This window comes from Marmota marmota, unplaced genomic scaffold (assembly GCF_001458135.2).
Source record: "Marmota marmota marmota unplaced genomic scaffold, marMar, whole genome shotgun sequence".
Taxonomy (NCBI): domain Eukaryota; kingdom Metazoa; phylum Chordata; class Mammalia; order Rodentia; family Sciuridae; genus Marmota; species Marmota marmota.
In genome coordinates, this window is record NW_026000305.1 from 5454508 (window position 1) to 5480465 (window position 25958).

General features: G+C 32.8%; 1 protein-coding gene across 1 annotated transcript in view; it reads right to left on the bottom strand.

Annotated features, from left to right (window-relative positions):
• Positions 1–25958, bottom strand: part of LOC107156043 (sodium/hydrogen exchanger 2-like) — a 53554-nt gene that overhangs the window by 10216 nt on the left and 17380 nt on the right. The window contains exons 4-5 of the mRNA XM_015502099.1: positions 23445–23662; positions 19432–19628 (exon numbers count right to left, since the gene is read on the bottom strand). Of these exons, the coding sequence (XP_015357585.1) occupies positions 19432–19628; positions 23445–23662 (415 nt within the window). The remainder of the gene's footprint in view (positions 1–19431; positions 19629–23444; positions 23663–25958) is intronic.

Consider the following 25958-nt stretch of genomic DNA (forward strand, 5'->3'; position numbering starts at 1 on the left):
TCTCTCTCTCCCTCCCTCCCGCCTTCCCTCCCTCCCTCGCCCTCTCCCTCTCTCTCTCCCTCTCTCTCTCATCACATTGACCTCCCAAAGCATTAGCTTACAGAATATAGTTATTTGTAGTTTATTTCAAATGGCAGCAGGAGAGGCCAAAGGAAGTTTAGTGTTTGTTCTTCTTGGAGCTAATTTCTTGCTATGTGACATGGCAATTCCACCATAGATGGTTCCTGGCTCACTAAGGAAAAAAATTAACTCCTTCCCTGCAGTAGCTTTGTATGAATTTCTGTTATCTCATGTTTTTAAGCCCTGGTAGTGGAAATAGACTAAGGCTTCCTACTTCTCAAATTGCTGGCTACTCAGACACCATTTGTTTGAGGATGACAATCCCTAATGCTAGTTATCAATTTATTCCATTTCTATCTCACTTAAGAGTTATTATTTACTGTCATGGGATACATGACTAGCAAGCTATGAGGAAAAAAATAGCCCCAACTCCCGCTCTTCACCAGCTAGGTCAGCAGGGCCTCCAGGACGGACTGATAGAATTATGAGATAGAGAAAGAGGATGGGTGCCTCATGGCCTAGTTATATGATTTTAGAACATGGAATGGAGGCAATAGTAAGAGTGACCATTAGTCTGAACCTCACTTAGGAGACATTGATGGGGATGCCCAGGTTGGTCTCCAACCCAAGAGACACTGAGCTTAATTCAGATATGCCCACTCACCTGAAGATTCTGTGATCACTCTCTCTTTTTTTTAGAGAGAGAGAGAGAATTTTAATATTTATTGTTTTAGTTTTCGGCAGACACAACATCTTTGTATTTGGTGCTGAGGATCGAACCCGGGCCACACGCATGCCAGGCGAGCGCACTACCGCTTGAGCCACATCCCCAGCCCCACTCTCTCTTTTGACAAATAAAAAATTTCATGTTAGTTCCTCTCATTCTCTACTGAGCTGTATCTTCAATGACTGAAGTAAATTTGACCCTGAGATACTCAAGAAAAAGGGGTTCATTTTTTTATAACAGTGCTTGACATCAACATCAAGCTTGGGAGTCATTAATAATGGCCCCTTAATGTGAACCTTAACACATACACCTTCTTGCAGTTAGACCTTTTCTGCGAACAGGAAGACAAAAAGGGGAAGTACAGATCTTTTCCAAACTGAAGGAAGATAAATAGCTATACCAACAATGCTGGCTTGACCCAGATTTTATGGCAGACCTAAACATGTTCCCTCCAAGACTGGGAGATAAGCTGCCTATGACTCCTCCTCCAGAAAAACCAAAACCTACACCTGCCACTGTCATGGTATGTCCCAATACTATTCTTCCTCACCTAGCCCTCCATACCCAGGAGAGATGGGAATGGAATGGTCAGAAACTGAGTTGATGAAACAAAGAATGTCATAGCCTCTGGTGTGTGGGAATAGCAAAACACCTGTAAAAAGTTGGAAAAGATTTAAATCCTTTCAATTAATTAATTAGTAGCTACAGGAACAGTTGCACTATCTAGTAACAGTTATTCTCCAAAATGGAAGATTCCTTAACTGTAAGTCAGGATCACATTTGTCTATATTTTCAAGAAGAATGCTGTTTTTAAAGCATTCAGTCTGGTAAAGGTACATCAAAATATTAATCAGTCTGGTAAAGGTACATCAAAATATTAAAAGGCTAGTGGATAAAGCAGTTAATCAACAGTCCTGCCTCAGTGTCACCACAAAATCTGTCAAAACAGCTATTTCATGACTATTGCCTGATCTCGGTTCTATAAACCATTTCTTTTATCTATTACAAATATTGATAAAGTCAGAGGCTAAGAACCAGGGAACAGGGAAATGTCTGCTTAAAATGGTCTAACTGTTAAAACATCTTGAACAAAACCTTACACTAACAATACTAATCATATGGTGGCCCATGATAAGCTGTCACAAAATTCTGAGCCCCTTGGAAAATAAGATACAAGGCCCTCTAAGGAAAATCAGGCTGATTAGTGACCAAAAGTCACCCCTAGATGATCAGCATATATTAGTAATGAATAAAATAGAATAAGTGGATCTGGGAAGTAAAGATTGTGGAAAACTTCCTTATCACTCACTACAGCTTAGCTCACAAAGAGACCAGGGGTTAATCTTCTTTGGGGCAACTAGTCTCTCCCATCTGATGGTGCACTTTCATATTTTCTCTTTATTAATTAAAGTTCCATTTTATGTTACTTAAAACTGTGTGTGTCTTGTCTAAATTGTTCCAAAAAAAAAAAAAAAGACACAAAAACTGAGGACAGGAAAACTTTCCTGTGCAACACTTTGACATAAAATTAGTGCTTGAATATATTCTTGATGTATTTGTGTGTATGTTTATGTGTTCATGTGTGTGCATGGATACACAAGTCTATCTTCTATTTCTGGCCAAAATGAAGGGAATTTAGAATATTAAGAGTAATGATTGAGGGGCGCTGGGGTAGTGGCTTAGCGGTAGAGTGCTTGCATAGCACATGCGAGGCCCTGGGTTCAATCCTCAGCACCACATAAAAATGAATAAATAAATAAAACAAAGGTATTGTGTCCACCTACAACTAAAAAAATAAACAAAAAAAAAGAGTAATGATTGGGCCTAAAATAATACCTGAGAGAAAATCAGTGCTTCTTTTTTCACAGAGGTCAATGGGAAATATAGGTCACTTAATAAAATGCAAATATAGGTCACTTAATAAAAGGGTTTTATGACCAAAATTGAATTGTTAGATATTGGAGCTGAGAGACACTCTATCATGTTTTTGAATGTGATTATCCCATTGTTGATCACTTATAAAAATAAGCATATTGTGTTCCATTGATCTGTGTGTGTCCATTTTTATATTTATTCCATAATATTTAAGTTATTATAACTTTCTTGTATATTTTGTGATGCCCCCAGCTTTGTTCTTTTTGTTCAAGATTGCTTTAGTTATTTGGCATCTTTGTGGTTCAATAGGAATATTAAGATTTTTTTTCTATTTCCATGAAGAATGACATTTTAGCCCTATTCATGATAGCAAGGGTATTCATTAAATTATATTTCCATCAACAGATGAATGAATAAAGAAAGGTATTACATACATACAATGGAATATTATTCAACCATTAAAATATGTAATCCTGTAATTTATGATAACACAAATAGATATGAAGACAGTTATATTAAGTAAAATAGCAAAACACAGAAAGACTAATACCACATGATCTCACTCATTTGGAATCTAAAAAAAATTATCACATAGAAATTGAAAATAGAATAGTGGTTACCAGAGACGAGGGATAGTATCAGGGAGGAGGAATGGAGAGAGGATGATCAACAAATTTAATACTACAGATAGAAGGAATAAACTCTGGTTTTCTATGGCAGAGTAGAGTGAATATACTTAGCAATAATGTATTATTTATCTCAAAACAGCTAGAAGAAATGATTTTGAGTGTATCAACATAATGATTAACTTCAAAAGTGATGGATATGCTAACCACCCTAATTCAATCATTACCCAAAGTATACATCAATCAAAACATCCAATTTTTATGTGTATGAAGGAATATATCAAATGAATTCTACTTTTATATATAATTATAATCCACCATTTAAAACAAATAAATAGAAGTGAGACCAGTAGAGGAGAGGAAGAGGGTCAGGAGAATGGAGGAGAGGAAAGAAGGGAAATACTAGGAAATGAAATGGAGCAAATTCTGTTATTTGCATGGAAGGATATGTAAAATTAACTCCACTATTATGTATGATTATAATTTGCTAACAAAACAGAATAAGTCATCACATTGTACACTATAAGTAACATACAATTGCAATGTGTTAATAAAAATATTCATAGTAAATTAACATATTTCCACCTCTGCCATTAGTAATGATGAAGTAAAGTCCAAAGTTCCAGAAGTCTTATACTTAATATTTTTAAATAATTATACTGATTAGATGATAAGCTTGGAGAAGTTCAGCTCAGTGTTTCCTCTGTCTACTACTGTAGCCCAAGCATTCTGCATGCTACCCAGAAAATAAATGTTAAACAACAAATATTTTTTTGAATACATCAAAAATATTAAGCAACATAAATGACAAACTAAAATAGCAGTAAAAGCACTTTACTATTATGCCATACAATTGTGTGTTCTAGTTAAAACAGAAAAATATACTATGAAGAGAACCAATTGGCCACCACTTATAATAAAGATTCATTATGAATCTTCTAATCTGGCTTTTAGAAAACAGAAGTAAATATTTATTTGAATTGCACTTATCCTAATAAGATCTAAGGAAATGGAAAAAAAGTTACACTAACAGCTTATATCTAACAAATATACTTCTACTTCTACCAGAATAGTTTGACAGTCCTTAACTGTCAGAGATTACCATTTAAAAGCAGGGGTAAGGATTGGGCTGATGAATTCTATTTATCCATAATTTATTATTAAGGACATTTCACTCCCTAGTATATCATTTTGAGAGTCCCAATGTGAACATTAACATTGATTCTCAAATCCTTAACTGGATCCATAGTCTACATTCACTTAATATCTGATTTTAGGAACATATTAGTGCCTTAATATAGAAATATATTAGATAAAATACCAATTTTGAAGATTTTGAACACATTCATAACAATGCCATTAAATGAACTAACAGCAAGGGTGAGTGATGTTTGCTTCTTCACCTTCCATGTCAAGGATAAAGCAAAAATAAGAATAACAGAGTAAAGAAAGAAAATGGAATGCTAAATATTGTCCAAAACAAAGTTTTGTTTTGGTTTCTAAAATCAAATTGTAGTTAAGAAAGAATTGATATTTTCTCCAGAGACTAATGGAGGAACAAGAATTTTAAAGAACAGATATAAAACCCAGTGTCAAAACCCTGAGGTGACTGGGGAAATCGTTGGTAATAGAAAACAAAACCTATTGCTTTCAAATGAGCTTTTGTACTACTTAGTCATTTCCAATGCATTTTTGAAATGCATCTTCATAAAGTTGCTACTTTCATCTTAAAAACATTGAAAAAATGCAGTAATTTCCATTAATGTTAAGGTTGAATCTTAGATACTTAAGGAGTCCTAGCCCTTTATCAGCTTTTCAGCTCCTTTAAATGACAGAAATACCTTACTGTGCCCCTGTGTTTTTAAAAAAGAAATATCACCCAAAGAGCTTCCTTTCTGACTTGGAACTATGAATTTTTTGTTGTTGTTGTTTTGCAATTTGCTTCTGAATTACCCAAAGTCAGGGGATCATCTTATTCATATGGCTTCCATAAGTAATTTAATGTAATTCCTGCTTTTTACATAATCTTTGAGTTCTGGTATTCCACTAATTCATTCTGACATTTGAAAACTTATAGTACAATGGAATTAAAAAAACACATCCTTTTTAATCATGCTTATTACAGACAAAAAGCTCCTCAATGTAAGTAGATCTGACTATGACCTGGTCTTTTAAAAGGCTGACTTCACATTTGCATTTTTAAACTCATCTACACTACTCTCCATCTTCACTGACCTAACAATTTACACCATTCAGTCTACCAGGAATAGATCAAAATTGATGCTTATGAGCTTATGAATATTAAAATGGTAAACCAACAAGATTTTGAGATCTCCTTATACACCCAACTTAATGCATTTGATATTTTCCATTTGAAACTGTAAACTGCAGCTAAGAACCTATATCATATAAGTATATTTATACATATAATGTATATATATACAAATATACATTCAATACATGAGAATATCTGTAGTAACTAGCAAATCTGACTAAATGGAGTATTTAGAGATCAAGATTATATATATATATATATATATATATAAAATATATATATATAATTATGATATGCATTGATATCTTATTTACCCCTGCATATAAACTACATTAACTATTTAAACATTTACTTTTTCACAGATGTTCATGCACATTTCATTTTGTTTAGGCAGTGTATTAGATGCTGAGTATGTAGTATTGAGAAAAGCATAAATATGGTTTGCATTCATGGAATTTACAGTTTAGTAGAGAAGACAAACATCACAAAGAGGAGAAAAAAAACAAGTAAATATAAGAAGATAGATGGATGGATGGATGGATAGATGGATAGATAGACAGACAGACAGAAACTAGGAAGAAAAAAAACCTGGGGTAAAGTGATACGGAAAAAAGGGAGTTGGGAATCCACTTAGATATAATGGTCTGAGAAGGTTTCTCTGCGGAGGCAAATAATTGCCTAAGGCTTAAAGAATAAGAGGAAACCACACATTCATGGAATTAGGAGAGATTATTCTAGGTGGAGAAATCACATCTCTGATAGACTCAAGACAGGGAAAAAGTTCCTCATGTTTGAAGAAATTAAAGGCTATAAATTACAGTGGATAAGATGGAGAGTTGCTCAAAAACATGAGGTTTCAGAGGTAGAAATGAGTCATACTGGTTCCAATTTAGCCACTAAGAGATTTAGATTTTATTAAAAATTCCAAAAGAAAGAATAAAAATACTTTTGGAAGGTAAATAATGAAAATTGTGTTTTGATCCATGGATTGAACTATGAAAGAAATAATGAACATTTTAAGGCAGTTCAGGAAGGAGATGATAAGTAACTTTAGAATGGTGACAATGGGAATGAAAAACAGCATGTGAATATGGATTAAACAAGGAGACACATCACCTGGCACTGGGGGCACATGCCTGTAATCCCATTGTCTCAGGAGGCTGAAGCAGGAGAATCGCAAGCTCAAAGCCAGCCTAAGCAACAGCAAGGCACTGAGCAATTCAGTGAGACCCTGTTTCTGAATAAAATACAAAATAGGACTAGGGATGTGGCTCAGTGGCTGAGTGCCTCTGAGTCAAATCCCTGGTACCAAAAAAAAAAAAAGAGAGAGTCACATATAGGGACATTTATGGATGCACCATTTGTAAAAGGAAAAAAAAGAAGGAAAGAAATCACAAATACCAATTGAAATGAGAATAAATAAAGTGTTATATAATCACAAAATGCAAAATTATAGAGAAGAGAAAATAAATGAACTACAACAATTCAGAACAATATAAATAAATATCAGTAATATAATGTTAAACCAAAAAATCCAAAATACAACGTGTAACACACACACACATATGTTTCTATAAAGTTGAAAAACTACACATTATATTATTTATGTATATTTGTCTATGATATTTCAAAATTGGTACTTAAAAGACAAGAAAATGTTAAATGATACATTCAGGATATTGTTCATGTGTGATATGAAGAGGCAAGAGATAGAATAGGGGAAAATCACTTAAGATATTATTATATTCCATTTTTAATGTTGAATGGTAGTTTCACAGCTATTCAAAGTATAATAAGAGTGATGGCAGTGAGATGGCAAATAGGAAGGGCATATCCTCATTCCCCAACAGAAACAGCAATTTAACAATGATATACGAACTGAAATATTCTTATGAGAAGTTCAGAATCCAGTTAAGAATTTACAATATTCTAAACGAGCACAAAACTGAGAATAATCACATGGAAATTGGTAAGAAGAACAATTTGTGTCAACTCCTCCCAAAACTGGCAAAGCTCCACACCAACAGCAGACTTGATCACGTAGAACAATGGATTAGTAAACTAAAAGACAGGTCATTTGAATTTACCTAGACTAACAAAAAAATGAAAAAGAGTAAAGGAAAGTAATGGAATTCATGAGGCATGATCAAGTGGACAATATGAAATTACCAGAATGATATGAGAGACAGAAACAGAAAAAGAGAGAATATGAATGGTGGGTATCTTATTTAAATAATGGCAGACAACATCTCAAATTTAGGGAGGGAAATGGAGATCCAGATGCATTAAACAAAAACAATTCCAAGAGGGATGAACCCACAGAGATCTACACTCACAAATTACAGTCAAATTTTAAAAGTCAAAGTGAGAGAAATTTGAAAACAGGAAGTTACTCATTGTATATAAGGGAGCCCCCATAAGATTATCAGTGGATTCATCAGCAGAGTTTTCACATGCCAGGAGGAGGTAGATGAATGACACAAAGGGCTAAAAGAAAAAAAAATAAGCTTCCCACTAATAATACTTTTACCTGGAAAATCTGTCTTTCAAAAATTAAGGAAACACTGGCCAGAGCAATTAGACAGACAAAAGAAATTAAAGGGATACACATAGGAAAAAAATTAAAGGAATACACATAGGAAAAGAAAAACTCAAATTGACACTATTTGCTGAAGATATGATTCTATGCCTAGAAGACCCTAAAAGTTCCACCAGAAAACTTTGAGAACTAGTAAATGAATTTAGCAAAGTAGCAGAATATAAAATCAATACCCATAAAGTAAAGGCATTTATGTATATAAGTGACAAATCCTCAGAAAGAGAAACAAGAAAAACTACCCTATTTACAATAGCCTCAAAAAATATTTCAAAATTAATGAAAGAGGTGAACGATTTATATAATAAAAATTACAGAACATAAAGAAAGAAGTCAAAAAAGATCTTCGAAGATGGAAAGATCTACCTTGCTGTTAGATAAGCTGAATTAATATTATCAAAATGACTATATGACCAAAAGCACTATACAGATTTAATGTAATTCCAATCAAAATCCCAATGACATTCCTCATAGAAATAGAAAAAGCAGTTATAAAATTCATCTGGAAAAATAAGAGACCCAGAATAGCTAAAACAATTCTTAGCAAGAAGAGTGAACCTGGTGGCATCACTATATCAGACCTTAAACTATACTACAGAGCAATAGTAACAAAAACAGCATGGTATTGGCACCAAAACAGACGGGTAGGCCAATGGTATAGAATAGAGGACACAAAGACTAACCCACAAAATTACAATTATCTCATATTAGACAAAGGTTCAAAAAACATGCATTGGAGAAAAGATAGCCTCTTCAACAAATGGTGCTGGGAAAACTGGAAATCCATATGCAACAAAATGAAATTAAATACCTATCTCTCACCATGCAAAAAACTCAACTCAAAATGGATCAAAGACTTAGGAATAAAACCAGAGACCCTGCATCTCATAAGAAAAAGTAGGCCCTAATCTCCATCATGTGGGATTAGGCCCCAAATAAGACTCCTATACCAAAAGAATTAAAATCAAGAATCAATAAATGGGATGGACTCAAACTAAAAAGTTTCTTCTCAGCAAAAGAATCTGTGAGATGAATAGAGAGCCTACATCCTGGGAGCAAATTTTTACCCCTCCCACATCAGATAGAGTACTAATCTCTAGGGTATATAAAGAGCTCAAAAAGCTAAACACCAAAAAAAAAAAAAAAAAAAAAAAACAAAAAACCAAATAACCCAATCAATAAATGNACTTCATACTGTTATGTTTATTATCAAAATAGTAAAAGACAACGTGAAATTGGAAATTCACATGGAAAAATTGAAACCCTTGTAGATACGCTATTGGTGGTAATTGAAATGGCGCAACTTCTATGGGAATTATCATTGTAAATGACTCATAAAATTAAACACTAACACTACCATATAACCCAGAATTCTCCCTTCTGGTTATAGATGCAAAAAGAAATGAAATCAGGATCTCAATGAGATATCTACATTTCCATCTTCATAGCAACATCATTCACAATAACTAACATAGAAAAAACACAAATATCCATCAAAGGATGAATAGATAAAGAAATTGTGGTACTGTGTATACATATATATTAATTTTTTCTGGCCTTAAAATAGAAGGAAATCCTTCCATATCTGATGATACAGAAAAACTGGGAGGGCAATACGCTAAGTGAAATTAGCATAGTCACAGAACAATCAATCATGGAAGGAGAGAGCAGAATGGTAGCTATCAGAGACTGGATTGATAAATATATTTCAAAATAAATGAATTTTAGAGATCTGATGTACAAGATTTTGCCTACAATTAACAATACTGTATTAAGTACTTAAACATTTGTTAAGAGGATAGATAATTTTAAGTGTTCTTACCACAATTTGAAAATTGTGGTAAGAATTTATGAGATAATTCTAGCCTCTCATAAATCAAAATTATTAACATAATCTTGTATGCTTGGACATTTTTAAAAATAAAAAAAAAACATTGAAAATATATTTAAATATTAGAAACCACAGGACACAATGGGAGAAATAAGAAAGGAATGAATCAAAGATGCAACTACATTTCTGACTAGTTACTCAGTGGATGTCAGTGCCATTTGCTGAGAGACAGAGAGAGAATACATATGGATGGAGACATCAAATTCAAGTTGTTTAATAGTAGTATAAGATACATATCTGGACCTCAGCATAGATGTATGGTCCAGAAACAGACATTTGGAAGTTATCAGAATTTATTTTGTGTTTGAAGTTATTAGAATGAATGTCACCTAACAAAAAAGTGTCTAGTGATAATAGAATAATCAGTACCTAATTCTGGAGAATTCTAACATTTAGAGCTCCAGTAGAAGAGAATCAACTTGCAAAGAAGACTCAAAATTGCCCAGAATGAAAGAATCTCTGCTGTCAAGTTACATAATATTAAGAAAAAAAGAAAGTAACCTAACTTAAAAATACAGAGGTCCCTGGAAGCTTCAGCAGGAATGAATTTGTGAAAGAATAAGAACATAATCCAGACCTCAATTAAGAAAATTTTCTAGAGTTCACTCAGTCACAAGAATAATAAAAAATAATAACTTATAAATGTAAAATTCTTTAAAATTTATATTACCATTGTCATTATTTAATCTTTATAATAATGCAACCCTGAAATACAGACCTTGTATAATGTTTCTATTTTGAGGATATTGAATAAACAATGACGTATAAAATTAGAAGACTAGTCAGAAATGAAGTTGTGATTAGAACTCAGCTCTTCTGAGTTAGGGACAAACCTTGCCATGTGCCAAGCCCTGGGTTCAATCACCAGTATTGGGAGGAAAAATAAGCTTCTCTAATTTGAACTCTTGTTCTGTTTCTTACTAGAAGAAGAATCAAGGATAAAATAAATAAATGTTTACAGAGTATTTTCCAATACATCAGAGACAAAAATTCAAAAGAAATATTCTGATGGTGGACTTGGCACTATTAAAGCACATCATGACAATTCATCAAGCACCAATATGTAGAATAAAACACAGAACAAATTTTCTGTTGATGGGCTTTGATTCGTAAACAAAATGAAATTTTCTGCAAATATTTTAACCACTAGATGGTAGTGTAAAGACATGAAAGATTCTCTATTGCACAATGTCTCTTTGATTGCAATCATTATCTATTCAAAACATGTGAACCTCATCAAGTCTTAAAATGAATAAAAGAATTGCCTGCTCAAGTCTTAAAATGAATAAACGAATTATTTTCAGTAATAGGGAAACTGTAAATGTAAACTGATAAGGTAACTGAGAGTGGAATGCATTTGAAATATAAAATTAGAGGAGAATATGAGTGTTATGGACAAATTATAATCAGAGAATTTTGAAAGGTTGGGGAAATGGAAATTAAATCAATAACCTGGCTTTGCATTTTGAAGTGATATTTTACTACCTGACACATTCATTTAATTGAAGGCCAAGTGTTGCCTTAAAAAAATAAGTTTGAGGGTACTAGTTTAATACAAATCATTATTTTAAAATGAGAAAAAATGTTAAGTTTTAAAATATTTACTTAAAAATTGTCCTGTAATCCCAGAAGCTCAGGAGGTTGAGACATGTGGATCACAATTTCAAAGCCAGCCTCAGCAATGGTGAGACACTAAGCAACTCAGTGAGACCCTGTCTTCAATTAAAATATTAATAGGGCTGGGGATGTGTCTCAGTGATTGAGTGGCCCTGAGTTCAATCCCAAGTTCCCTACCAAAACTTTAATAACTAGGAATTTGTTTCATTCATTTTAGAGGAATAATTATTTTTGAAGGGAAGTTGGGTGGACAGAGCAAGATAGCAACTAAGATACTCTGGCAATTGTCTCCAAAGAGACACATCTAGTTGTATTGCAATTTTTATACTAAACTGTCTTCTTAAGAGCTAATTAAATCAGCTGAAAAATCACAGTGCCTGTTTTTTAGTATAATAAAACAGAGAAAATACACATATTGAAGAAAGAAATAAGGCAGGAGTTCCCATATTGCCCCTCACCAAAGTTTAAGTAGCACAACGTAGAGAGGAGAGCTCCCATTTGAGGGAGGGAGAGGGAATTAAGCCAAGGCCTTAGTCTTTAAACCCAGTACCAAACCCTCCAGAGTGAGACCAGCATTGGGTAGAAATCAAAGGTCCTGTACACAGGACATTGTTGATGGATGTCTAGACTGGCCCCGGGATCAGGTGGAGACCTGCTCACTGATGGGACAGACTTGAGTTTTGTCCTACATCATTCATTGCAAGATTTTTAATGGATCTGAAGCATGCACACACACCTTCCCCAATGCTGCAGATCCCTACTGCAGTAAGACTAAAGTACAATTCATCTTAGGATAAGCCTTGGTGGCAAAGCGACCGACTACCACCCGTCCCCATTTTGGCAGCACAGCTATTACAGGATTAGTGCTTGCAGATTGAGCTAGAACTATGCCTGCACTAGGCAGAGACCTGTGTCCTAGTGGAATGGACCTAGGTTTTGGCCTATATCACCAGTAGCTGTGTTGTGATCTTTGCTGCACTTCTGAGACAGTGCAGGTCATTGTGGTTGTAAGATTCAAGTTGTATCCAGCATCAGCTCATATGGCAAAAGGAATGAATTCACTTATACTATTCCAATATTGAGCATCATTTCATGGTGTTAAGACCCCATTTTCTGGGGGTAGTACAGTGTAGAAAACACAAGATTTTGCCCTGAAACTTAATGTTGGGCTGATGAAACATAACAATGGTCAGAATCCAACAAATCTAATACCAAGGCCTGCCTGTGGATGGAGCCACTAGAATAGCACCTGTGCCAGGTGAAGACGTGTTCCCAATCCATCAGACTTCTATTCTAGTTATCATCACCTGCAGCTGATTGAAGCACTCTTGTGGCTATGAGTTCATTTCAGCATTAGGAAACCCATAGTACTATAGGCCTTGACACTTCTCCAGTGCTACACTGGCCTTAGTGGTCTTTGGGATCAAGTTGTGACAAAGTTAGCAGCATGGGGCTGGTCCATCCACAGTGATTCTGTCCAGAATTCCACAGTGCCTGACTAGATGGCTAACTGTGAACTAGATCTTTAGTCCTACTCCAATGCCAGCAAGAGGCAAATGGGGATGAACTACACTTCCTAGAATCTCCCCAGTCTCACCTTAAAAACATATCAACTATGGATTAAAAATAAACCTTTACTTCAGTGGAAAAGATGAAGGGGTATGAAAGTAAGGGAGGGGAGATGGGAACAGGAAAGACAGTAGAATTAATCAGACATAACTTTCCTAGGTTCATATAGAATACATGACCAGTGTAACTCCACAATATGTACAACCACAAGAATGAGATTCTACTTAAAATAAGTTATATTTCATGAATGTATAATATGTCAAAGTACATTCTACTGTCATGTGTATCTGAATAGAACAAATAAAAAAGTAAAACAAGAATAAATCTAGGCTTGGATTACCCTCTAGTAATGAGATGGTGAAAACAAACCAAGAGATAATTCCAGTAAAACCTAGACCTGGGAACCTGCACTACTGAAATAGTGGAAGTAAATACAGACTCAGGGAAACTATGCAGCCAACTTAAAATTTCCAGAGAGGCAGGCACAACCAAAGCCAGATTAGGAAGACTGGAACAAATATCTAATCCTTCAAAACCTGAATATAATCGTACACCAAAAAGCCTCAAGAACTTTCAGGAAACCATGACCTCATCTAATCATTAAAATGGCTGACAGAAATTGACCAGATAGAAATATATGGGAGATCTCACAGAGAGTTTAAGACAACTAGTTTAAGGGAACTCAATGAACTTGAGGAAAACATGTAAAAATATTTTAATGTTTAAAAGAGAAATTTAACAGAGAAATCAAATCTATTAGGAAAAAATGTACTCAGATAAATGAAAAACATGATAGAAAGCATTAATAGCAAGATAGATCAAACAGAAGAAAGAATCAGTGAACTTGAGGATGAGATATTCAAACATTCACTGTCAAAGAGGGAAAAAAGAATGGAACATATTGGGAGAGTATTAAAAGAAAATATCTGGGTTGTAGTGTTTCAAGAGTAATTTGAGAATGCAAAAGTGTAAAAATCTTATTAAAAATGATAACAGAGAACTTCCCAAGACTAAATTATATAAATATCCAGAGTCAAGAATGTTAAAGGTCAATAATCAGATTTAACACTAAAGAGTCGACCCCAAGATAGCTTATAATCTAGCTCTAAAAGATATTGTCAAGGCTACAAAAGTAAAGACACCAACTATCAAAGTCCCTCGGTCCACCTGAGAGAAAACATGTGAAAAGAAGCCTTGTGGGCCAAAAGAGTGGCATGAGATTTTAATAATGCTTAAGAAAAAATAAACCTGCCAAATAAGAACACTGTACCCAGCAAAACCATCCTCTAAAAATTAAGAATAGATAAAGACCTTCCTAGCTAAACACAAGCTGAGAGTATCTTTAATATAGCTGTCCTACAAGAAATGCTAAAGGAAATTCTTCAAATGAAAAAAATAATAATAATAAAAGAAGAAGAAACAATAATGAGTAAGGAGAAAAAGGTAGAAAACTCAGTGTTAATATTAGTCATATAGGAAATTTCAGAATGTTCTAATATCGTGAATATGGTGAATAAGTCAGTATCTATACTAAAAAATCTAAAATAGCAATTAAAATTAATATTACCAAACTTAATATGTGTGCAGGCCTGCTATCCCTGCTACTCTATAAGATGAGGCAGGAGGATACCAAGTTTAAGACCAGCCCTAGGAAATTTATGAGACTCTGTATCAAAGTAAAATAAAAAAGGCTGTGAATGTAGCTCAGTGGTAAAGCATCCCTGGGTTCTGTCACCAGTAATTTTAAGAGATAGATGGATATAGAATGTAAAATGGAATATTAAATATTCAAAGTATGGAAAGAAATGGAGTGTAAGGGTACAGTTTCTTTCTTCCATATGCTTATTAATGCATTATAGTTGTACATATTTTCTTCCCTCCTCAAATGAGATTTGATAGTACATATTTGCACATGTACACAATACAAAATGTAACAGTATAATTTGGCCAGTATCACTCCCAGCACTTCCCCACTCCTTCCCCATCTCCCAACTCTTGGTAAATTTCTTCTACTGATCTGCCTTTGATTTAGATGAGATCCATCTCCACCTTTTTTTTTTTTTTTCTATTTTTCTCTCCAGCTTCCACTGAGAATAAACATCCCTGGAATTCTACCCAGCCACAAAAAGAATGAAAACATGTCATTTTCTGGCATGGAACTAGAGAAACATAATACTAAGTGAAGTAAGCCAAACTCAGAAAGAAAAGGGTTGAATGTTTCTCACATGCAAAAGATAGAGAAAAATGTGGAATGAAAAAGAGGGGGGATCTCATAAAAATAAAAGGGAGAGGAATTGACTAGGGGAAAGGGATAAAGGGATAGGGAGGAGAGGAGGGAGGGAAAAGGGAAGTGCTGGAGAATTAAATGGAATACATTACATTATGTGCACATATGAATATGTCACAATGAACCCCATTATTAGGTATAATTATAATTCACCAATAGAAGCATTTTTAAAATATATCATTAGAAATAAATGCACTAGAAGCTAAAATCTAACACAAAATATCAATGAAACAAAGGGCTAGCTCTTCAAAAATATAATATTGACCAAGTCTTAGCTAAACTAAGAAAAAGAGAAATGACTCAAAGTCAGAGATGAAATGGAAGACTTAACTAGCACCACAGAAATGCAAAGGATCTTTAAAGAACTATACACCAAAATATGGCAACCTAGAAAAAAATGGACAAGTTCCAGGACACCTACACTTTATCAAAATTGAATCGTGAAGAAAGAATTCATCAATGTTGCATGATACAAAATCAATATAACAACATATTAGAAATATTGTTCACCATTATCAAGCAGTATTCATCCTAGGGATGAAAGGATGATTTAGCATATGTAAATCAATAAACATGGTATACTACATCATCATAATGAATAATAAAAACCATATGACCAAAGGGAAGGGGTATGAGGGTAAGAAGATAATAGAATGAATGGCACATTATAATCCTATGTGCATATATAATTACATGACCCATGTAATCCTACATCATGTACAACCATAAGAATGAGAAGTTATACTTCATTTATGTAATTATGTATCAAAATGCATTCTATTGTCATGTATAACTAATTAGAACAAATAATTTTTAAAAAATGATATGAACATCTCAATAGATGAAAAAAATTCAGCTTATAATGTTCATCATCTCTTCATAATAAAATCAATGAACAAATTAGGTGTACTGTTAATGTCTTACTAAATGAAGAAAAATTGAAAGTTGCTTAAAATTGTGACCAAAAAAATGATGCCCACCTTCATCACTTTTATTGAATGCAGTGGCAGAAGTCCTAACCTGAACAATGAGGCAAAAGAAAGAAACTGAGAGCATATAAGTTGGAAAAGAAGTCAAACTATCACTGATTATAGATTATGTTATCCTACATATAGAAAATTCCAACAAACCTACTGAAATTATAACTATTAGAATTAATAAATGAATTCATCAATGTTGCATGATACAAAATTAATATACAAAAATGATAGTGTCGCTATATACCAATCGTAAATTATTTGAAATAGAAACTAATAAACCAATCTCATGTAAAATAGCTACAAAATATAATATTTAGAAATAAATTTAAGCAGAAGTGGAAGTTCTCCATAATAAGTATCATAAGACATTAATGAAAAAAATTGGAAAGAACACAAAAAGGATATCCTTTGTTCATAGATTGGAGGAATAAATATTGATATTAAACACATAAAACCCAAAATGATCTGCATATTTAATGCAATCCCATGGAAATACTATTTGCATTCTTCACAAAACTAGAAATAACAATCTCAAACATTTATATAGTATTTCAATACACTTCAAATACCCAAAGCCATCCTGAGGAAAAGGTTAAGCAGGAGGCATTATACCACTTGAGTTCAAAATATACTACAAAGTTGTAGTCACTGAAATTACATGATATTGAAATACATATAGATACATAAACAAAGAGAACAGAGTAAGAATCCAGACGTAATCCACAGTGAATTGATTTTCCCCAAAGTTTCTAAAAACAGGCATAGGAGAAAGATAATCTTTTCAACAAATGATGCTGGCAAAAAAATTGGACATCCACAATGAAAAGAATAAAACTAGACTTTTATATTTCACTATTTACCTAAATGAACTCAAAATAAATTAAATATTTAAGTGCAAGATCTGAAACTAGAAACCACTAGAAGAAAACAGAAGGGAAACCCTTCAGGGTATATAGTTTGCCAAGATTTTTAGGATAAGACCCAAAACACAAGAAAAACTACCAAGATTATACAAATTGGATTAATTCAAACTAAAAATCTTAGCACATCAAAGGTAACACTTAAAAGAGTGAAGAGACAAACAATAGAATGGAGAAAATACTTTCAGCCAAGAAGAAATTGACACCTAGATTATAAAAAAGAAGTCCAAAAACTCAATATTGAAAAACCAAATAACCATTTAAAAATGGGAAATAAATGCAAATAGATATTTCCCAAAGTGGGACATATAATTTGGCAATAGGTATATAAAAGGGGGCTCAACATCACTAATCACAGAGACATTTAAATTAAAAAAAAAGTGAAATATCACTCTGATTAGCTATTCTCATAACGTCTAAAGGTAACAAATGCTGGTGAGGATATGGAGAAAAGGGTTGGTGGAAATAGAAATTGGTAAAGCTATTATGGAAAATATTATGGAGATTCCTTAATTAATTAAAAAAATTAATTAACATGAAATCCCACAATTCCACTACTGAATACACTTCCAAAGGGAATGAAATGTTGTTGAAGAAATATCTCCATCCTGTGGTAATTGCTGCATGATTTACAATAGCCAAGAAATGGAAACACTCCAATTATTTGTCCATAAATGAACAGATAAAGAAAATGTGGAACATATTTATGATGGAATACTATTTGGCCATAAACAGAATGAAATTTGCAACAACATGGATGGAACCAGAGTTATTGTGTTAACTGAAATAATACAGGTACAGAAATACAGGTGCTATATGATCTCACTCATATGTGGAATCTAGAAATATTTATATCAGGGATGCAAGTTTAGTCCAGTGGTAGAGCAGTTTTTCTACCATCCATGAGACTTTGGGTTCAATCATCAGCACCTTAACATAAATTTAAAAAATAACTAGTTTTTTCATAGCAACTGAGAATAGAATGGTAATTATCAGAGGCTGGGGAAAATAGGAGTGTTGAAGTGATTGGGAAAATTTGGCCAATGAGTACTATTTTAGTTCACTAAGAGTAAGAAGTTCTGTTGTGCTATTGCATCAGCTGGGTGACCATAGATAAAAAATAATGTACTTTTTATTTCACAAAGCTGTAAGAAAAGACTTTAAAGATCTTTACCATAAACAAATACTAAATATTTGAGAAATATTTGAGAAAACTTATATGTTTAACTTGATTTAAACATTTCACAATGTATGTATTGAAACCTAACTTGTATGTATGTATGTATGTATATATATATAATATATATATAATATATATATATTATATATATTGTTTTATATGTATCAACTAAAAAAAAACTTAAAGAAAAATTAAAGGGAAGTCTACTCAACTCAAATTTCCTGACTTGTCTTACCCCTAGCACACATACATGTACACATGGAGAAATATCCACTGTCATTATTCTAGTAAAAATACAATTTGCCAAATAATCATATACAATACCATTTAGTAAATGAATATATTTTTATACATTTTTTCTAAGAATCTTTATAATAATTTTGCAAAACTAAAGTAAATTATATTAGAATTTAAGACAAATGATCATATGCAAATGGCCAAAGGGTAATTTAAGAACAGAATTTTCATAGAATTAAAATCTTAAAATATTTTATTTATATCCCTGTCTGCCCTCAACTCCAATCTTACCATTTTAAGTAGCTAAATATTGGTTGTCATCCACTTGAAAAAAAAAATGCTGCATCCTCCTCTTCCCCTATTGAATTAAAATCAATTTCACTTCAGATTCTGTAAAAGTCCAGCTTTAGTTATGATAGAAGCTATTTCACATATTTTAATTGTCTCTCTTAAATCTATAATACCTAATTTCAAGGTCCTAATAGAGAACGTTGGTTTTGAATTTTTTGTTTTTTGTTTGTTTTTGTTTTGTTTTGTTTTCTTTATCTGAGTGGAAGACTTCAAATTGCACTACTTTAGTAGTTTGTTTACCTGCACAAAAACAGTAAAAAGGATAACAACTGTAGTTGCTGCAATGAAGAGCTTCTTTCTGGAAAATTCTGGAAGCAGGAAAACAAGAGAGAAGCAGATTGCTCCCCTAAGTCCCCCATAGGCTATAATAAACTGGTCCTTTCTGGTCACTGTATTCATATGACATTTGCTCACGAAGAAAGTCAACACAAGAACTCCTAAATGTTTCAATAAAAAGAGGAGAGGAGCTAATTAATCAGCAGAAATAATGTTAAAATTATGTTGTAATAAATTGGTTTTGAACTAGTTTAGAATTCTAAGGGCTTGTGATCAATAATTTAAAATCTTAAACTAATTAAGCAACTTAGAGGTTTAGTTTATAAAATTACATTCAGAGAGTTTACTTTAAATAGTTGCATTTTTGTTTTGATTTATTTTGTTGTTTTTTTTATTCTTATCATTCTTGGTTTTTAGAATTTAAGCCATACTTGTTTTCCTTGGGCCCACAAGGATTCTCTAGGGTACACTTTAAAAGCAATCTCCAGGGGCTGGGGCTGTGTGGCTCAGTGGTAGAACACTTGCCTGGCATGTGTGAGGCACTGGGTTCGATTCTCAGCACCACATATAAATAAATAAAATAAAAAGTCTATCAACAACTAGAAAATATTTTTCAAAAAAAGCAATCTCCACAAACAAAATGTAACATTTCTATTCAGTCTTATAAATGCTACTGATCAGATACAAGCTTATGAACTAAAAGCTAAAGAATGTGACCTGTGCAATAATTCCATATAGTTCAAGGCTTTCAATAAGGGTGGTGTTGTTTTTTTTTTTAACAACCACCTAGGATCCAGGGTTCTGAGAACCTCAGCTAAAATTTTTAATTACTCACATTTCATTATCATCTCAAAATCTAACCTTGGCGAAGATAGAAGTATTAGATCATGTACTAATACAATTTGAGACCCAAGTGAATCATATGTCCCACAGATCATATTATACTACTATACTTGAGTTATATTTCACTCCTTTTCCCTCTCCTTTCAATATGCAGTACATCTTGAACATTTTTCTGTAAGTAGGTTTATCAAATAATTTATTTCAAGACCAGAAAGAAAATACAAGATCCCTTGACAGGAGTACTGAAAATCGGGATTATTTTATGCAAATTTTTAATTATTCATTACATTAATGCATAGTATTGGAGTTCATTCAGACATAATTATACAAGAATGGGATACAATTTGATCCAATTCAGTCCCCAAGAATTCCTCTATCTCTCCCGTCTTCCCACTCCCTGTTAGTGGAAAGCACAGATTCTTACGGAAAATTTGAGCTGAAATAAGTTGTTGGACAGACAGTTCTGACTAAATTGATTTACGTTAAAAAAAATCTCAGATTCTCTGCCTTTGAGTATAGCAATTTAAGGTGCCATAGGGTTGATTTGCAACCATTTGTGGATGATCAAAAAATTTATCTATTTCTATTATTTAAAACATTGGAATTAAATTTAAGTATTTTTTACATGGTGAAATGAAAATATAGTCAAGCCATTAGAATAGATATAATGAAAATAATAACTAAATTCTCTCAAAAGTCCAGAGACTTGAAAAATGTAAATTTTTTTAAATTGTTGAATTCTTTTTAGCTCTTTTAATTCACTATTTTGTTACTACAAAAGCAGAAGGAACTCTTAGAGAAAAATTAAAATATGCAAAGAAAGAACATAATACTCATAATCTCACCCATTCTAAGAAAACAATTGCTAATACTTTAGAATAAAACTTTCCAAATCCACATGATTATGTTTATGTTTATATTATTATTTTTCTAGTAGTTTGTTTTAACCGCTCCCTTATTTTTGAACATTTAGATATTCCAATAAATGTCTAAATCTATATAATACATTCTTATTCTGTATTGAAATTGACAGTACTCAAATATAATGACACTATAATCATTTTGAACCAAATTACAATTTTATCCAAGTTGACATGTAATCTAGCACACTTTGAGTCAAACTACATTAAGTCAACTTAGTTGATTATCTTCAACTAATCAAAATTGACAGAAATCTGGTGTTTTAGTTTTGATTTTTACTGATCTCATATAGGCACCCAAATCAAAAGGAATAAGAATATTCTGATGTGCCAACTACTAATGTGTAATTTCAGAGACTTGAAAAAATAACATTTAACATAGCTAATTTCCAAAGGGAAAAGAGAATATGGCCTACAGCTTACCTCTTCCATTCATTTATAGGCACAGCCTTAAATCAAATTGTGATGCCAGGCTTATGTAATTACAGATTCCTCACTGACTATGTTGTAAGAAGCATTTATGTATTTCCTCATACTAGATGCAGTGATCATCTATATATTATAGTTCAGAAATAAGAAAATATTGGAAACAGGATCTATTTTTTTTCTTCTGAATTTTCACAGAAATCAATTTATACAAACCTATAGAAATATTGACCTTCTTCTCTAGTTGTAGCTTTTTTGCTAGGTGTTAACATTTTTTTTAAAAAAAACAAAACATTCTCACTTATCCTTGGTATTAACCTTGGTATCCTCTTTCCTGTGAGTTTTTATCATAGCATATGGACACAAAGTAGATTTTTTAAATCTGATTTTATCTTAAAAGTTGTGTAGGTTTTTTTTAAAGAACATTTTAAAACTCTAGTGAGATTTTCCAGTGGGCTAGACTAAGCCATAAATAGCCTTCTATGAACCTGTATGACATTCACCTGATAATTTCACTGTTAATGTCTAACCTACACACATTTTAATGGATAATAAAGCATACCCTGACCTCTCTTATTATTCATCCTTGAAACCCTAAGCAATTTTCCTAATGTGCCTCTCAGTATTGTTAAAGTAAGTTTCATAGCCTCCAACAAAAAGTCTGCAATGATTTTGTTCATTTGTGGAGGAGGAGACATAAATGTCAAGAAAAGATGATAAAGTATAAACTGAATTCCCATGAAGACTGTAAACCATGAGATTAAAGAGAAATCTCAGTTTAATTAGCAATGAAGGTGTGATTTTTTAGAATGAAAAATATACTATACATGCATATTTCACCTTGGTACAAATGGTATTTTTTTACTATAAGAATTGAACTGAGAAATATTTAGTTTCACCCAACAGTAAAGTCATATATCAGGTAGGACTTGGGAGGACACTAGATGTCACTCAGCTTCCACTAGAGTTTGAGTAAAAGATGAAGAATATATATAGACTCAGCATTCCCCAAGCCATAGCCAGTACTTCAATAATACTGATGAAACGATACCAGCGTGCTACATATGTACATGAAAGAATGAAAAGTTAAAACAACAGTGCCGAAAGTTGTAGGTGACTTTATCCTTTCTTTGTAATTTGGGATGAGGCTGGCAGATGTAAACACTCAGAAAAGAATCATAAAAACTGCTCAGCTTTTATCCTAGCAATAGCAGTAGTACTGGGTACAAATTCTTAGTAGTATTTCTTGGAGCATTTGTATTTTGTTATATTATTACATATTATAACATCATTATTACTAATAATATTCAACTTCACTGCTGCAGCTGCAGCAATTGTTAATAGTAGTAAAAAATTACTATTAGTTTTAATTGTTAATAGTAGTAAAAAACTAATAGTAGTAAAAAAACTGAGAGCTTTTAATATACCTGGTTCTTTGCTAACCTCTTTGACTGGATTAGCTCATGTAATTCTTATAATGGCTGGCAGAATTTGTTAGTATCAACACCACTTGCAATTTAAAGTTGAAGAAGCTAAGGCCTAGAATGATTTTATAAATTTGTCAAAGCCACAAGGCTCGAGGGTAAAACTAGGATTTTAATTGAGGTAGTCTATTTCCATAGCCTGTTTCCTAATATTGCTATTAAATTCTTCCTACATAAATGAAAATATATAATAGTCTGCCTATAGAATTATAGAAAATAAGCATATTTAAATATTTAATTCCATGCTTCTAGCACAATCCAAAGTTTAGTCAGCATAGTTTTATGTAAATAACATTTACCGTACCTGATGCTCTCCATATAAGACAAAAAAAGACAGTGAAACAAATGTAAGGCCAATTCCATTCATGGTTATTTCCAATGGTAGAAACACCAAGGAAGATGAAGATAAGGGTATCACTAACACTGCTCCACATCTTCATAAAATGCTTGATAGTAGTATGGGACTTCTGAGAAATGTTAGCTTCCACATAACGTTTCATGCTCATAGCACAAGTGATAATTCTAAAGAAGGAAAAATAATGTGTGAGAATAGCACTTGCATTTAACTATAATGCAAGGTAATCATACAAACATTATTGAAGAATCAGAATTTCTGTTACTCAAGGTACTTTACTGTGTTACAGAATATGAAAAGCATGCCAGTTTCCAAGTTTTATACAATAACATTTCTAAGACTATCAAATATTTAGCTTTCAAAATAGGTGACAATTTCTATGTCCTTTTGTGTGCTGAGAGCAAGTTGCCGGCTTTATCATTTTTGACATTGTCTAATCTCTCCTACTCAAATAAGATTACATTGATAGTTTCTAATCATTAGTTGGCAGTAAATCACTAAGAGCTAAATGCTAAGAATAAAAACTTGATCCTTATAGATTCTAAAGTGCTGCAGTGTTATTAATAAAAATAATATTTTATACTCAGGGATGTTTTGACTATTGTATTCTATCCACCACATTTTCAAAATTATGATTTTATCCTCCTGTCTAGTAAGCCTTTCCAGTCATCCTCAAGAGTATTTTAACACACTTTTCCATTCACCAAAATGGTTTCATTCCTACAAGCTTTTATTTCTATTTTTTATCATTGTGGGGAAAGATATTCAGACAACAACTTGGAGAGGAGCAGCAAGGGACAGGGATAGAGAGAACATTGTACACAAAATGAACAACAACCAGTTAGTTCCCCATACTAAATTATTTTAAAATAATTCTTTACTGTAGGTGTGGCGAAAAGTGGTAGTCATTCAAATAATCTGCACAGAAGTCAGAATCTACAATAAAAACAGAAATTCTGCCACCTGTAGTAAAACGTTTTTTTTTTTTCCTAAATGCAGAAATCCTAGAAAATGACTCACATTAAAAACCAGAAGGGTCATAATGCCAAAGGAGAAATGTGGGAATCACACTAACTAACCTGTAGGTCAACTATAGATTTGCACAGGGCGAGTCAACAAACAACTAAATCTTGTAATCTGACACTCTGGGGCATAGAACCATAGGTTCTTAAACCTTAAACTAATTTTCCCTTGAAATGTACCCTGGAAATGAAAAGAAGATTACCCTATATAAAAACAAAAATAGTAGGTGAGGCAGAGATCTGCAAAGAACTGGGTTCAAGTTTCAGCCCTACTAAAATCCACAATCACAAAGGGGAGAGGCTCTGGTTCAATCCCTAGAAACAAATCAAGACACTTCCCCTCCCCTTATTTAATAACAGTAGGAATTTACTGACAATTTTCCTTAAAGTTACTGCAAGTTCTCTGATATTGCTCCACTCAAATTAAACCCATGAAATACACTTAGAGTCTAATGGGCTTAAGGTCATTAATGATTAAAAAATGTCATTCAACAAGCTTAGTTTATAATTTTTACCCACATATATCTATTTATATAAATTATAACTAATATTTCTTCAGTGCTTAATCTTTATAAGTATGTATCCTAATTGTTTTATGTATTTTTCTCAAACTCTCATTTCCACTGTTATGAAACACTTATTATCTCCATGCTAGCGATAAGGGAGTTATGGAGATTAAATAAACTGCTCAAGACAGTAAGCTGCAGAGCTGTCTCCAGATCTGCCTCTAGACCCCATTCACTTAATCCCCTGGATATATATTTGAAAACACACACAAGGTATTTATTTTACAAATTCTGTTTAATACTTTTCAAGAATGGCACATTCAACCAACATGATATTTTGCTTTTCAATTTCTTGAAAGTTACATTTCCTACCTGATTTGCTTTTCTCTATTTCCTTTCATTAATTGAATTCTGAATTCAGCATCAATTCAATATAAATTCTCCCACTACTACTTTTAAAGAAACATTGGTGGTGAGTGATGGCCTGTAATCCCAGTGAACCTGGAGGCTGAGGCAAGATGAGCACAAATTCAAAGCTAGTACTGGGACTTAAGCAGACCCTCAGCAACTCAGCTAAAATAAAAATAAAAAAGGACTAGGGACGTAGTTCAATGGTAAAGCATTATGGGTTCAACCCAGTACCACCCCCAAAAAAATGGTGGCTATCTACTCTGGAAACAACAGAAGGAAGAGAAGAATATAACAAATTTCTCTGATGTTTCCTTTTTCCTCACACCAAATCAAAAAGAAACACTTTCTGGTGATTATATCTATGTTTGAAGGCTTTATTTCAAAGTATTTCCTATACTTAAAATCAAATTGTTACATATATATGTGTGTGTGTATGTGTGTGTATAACATATATGTACATAGGGAAATATATATATATATATATATATATATATATATATATATATATATATATATACACACAC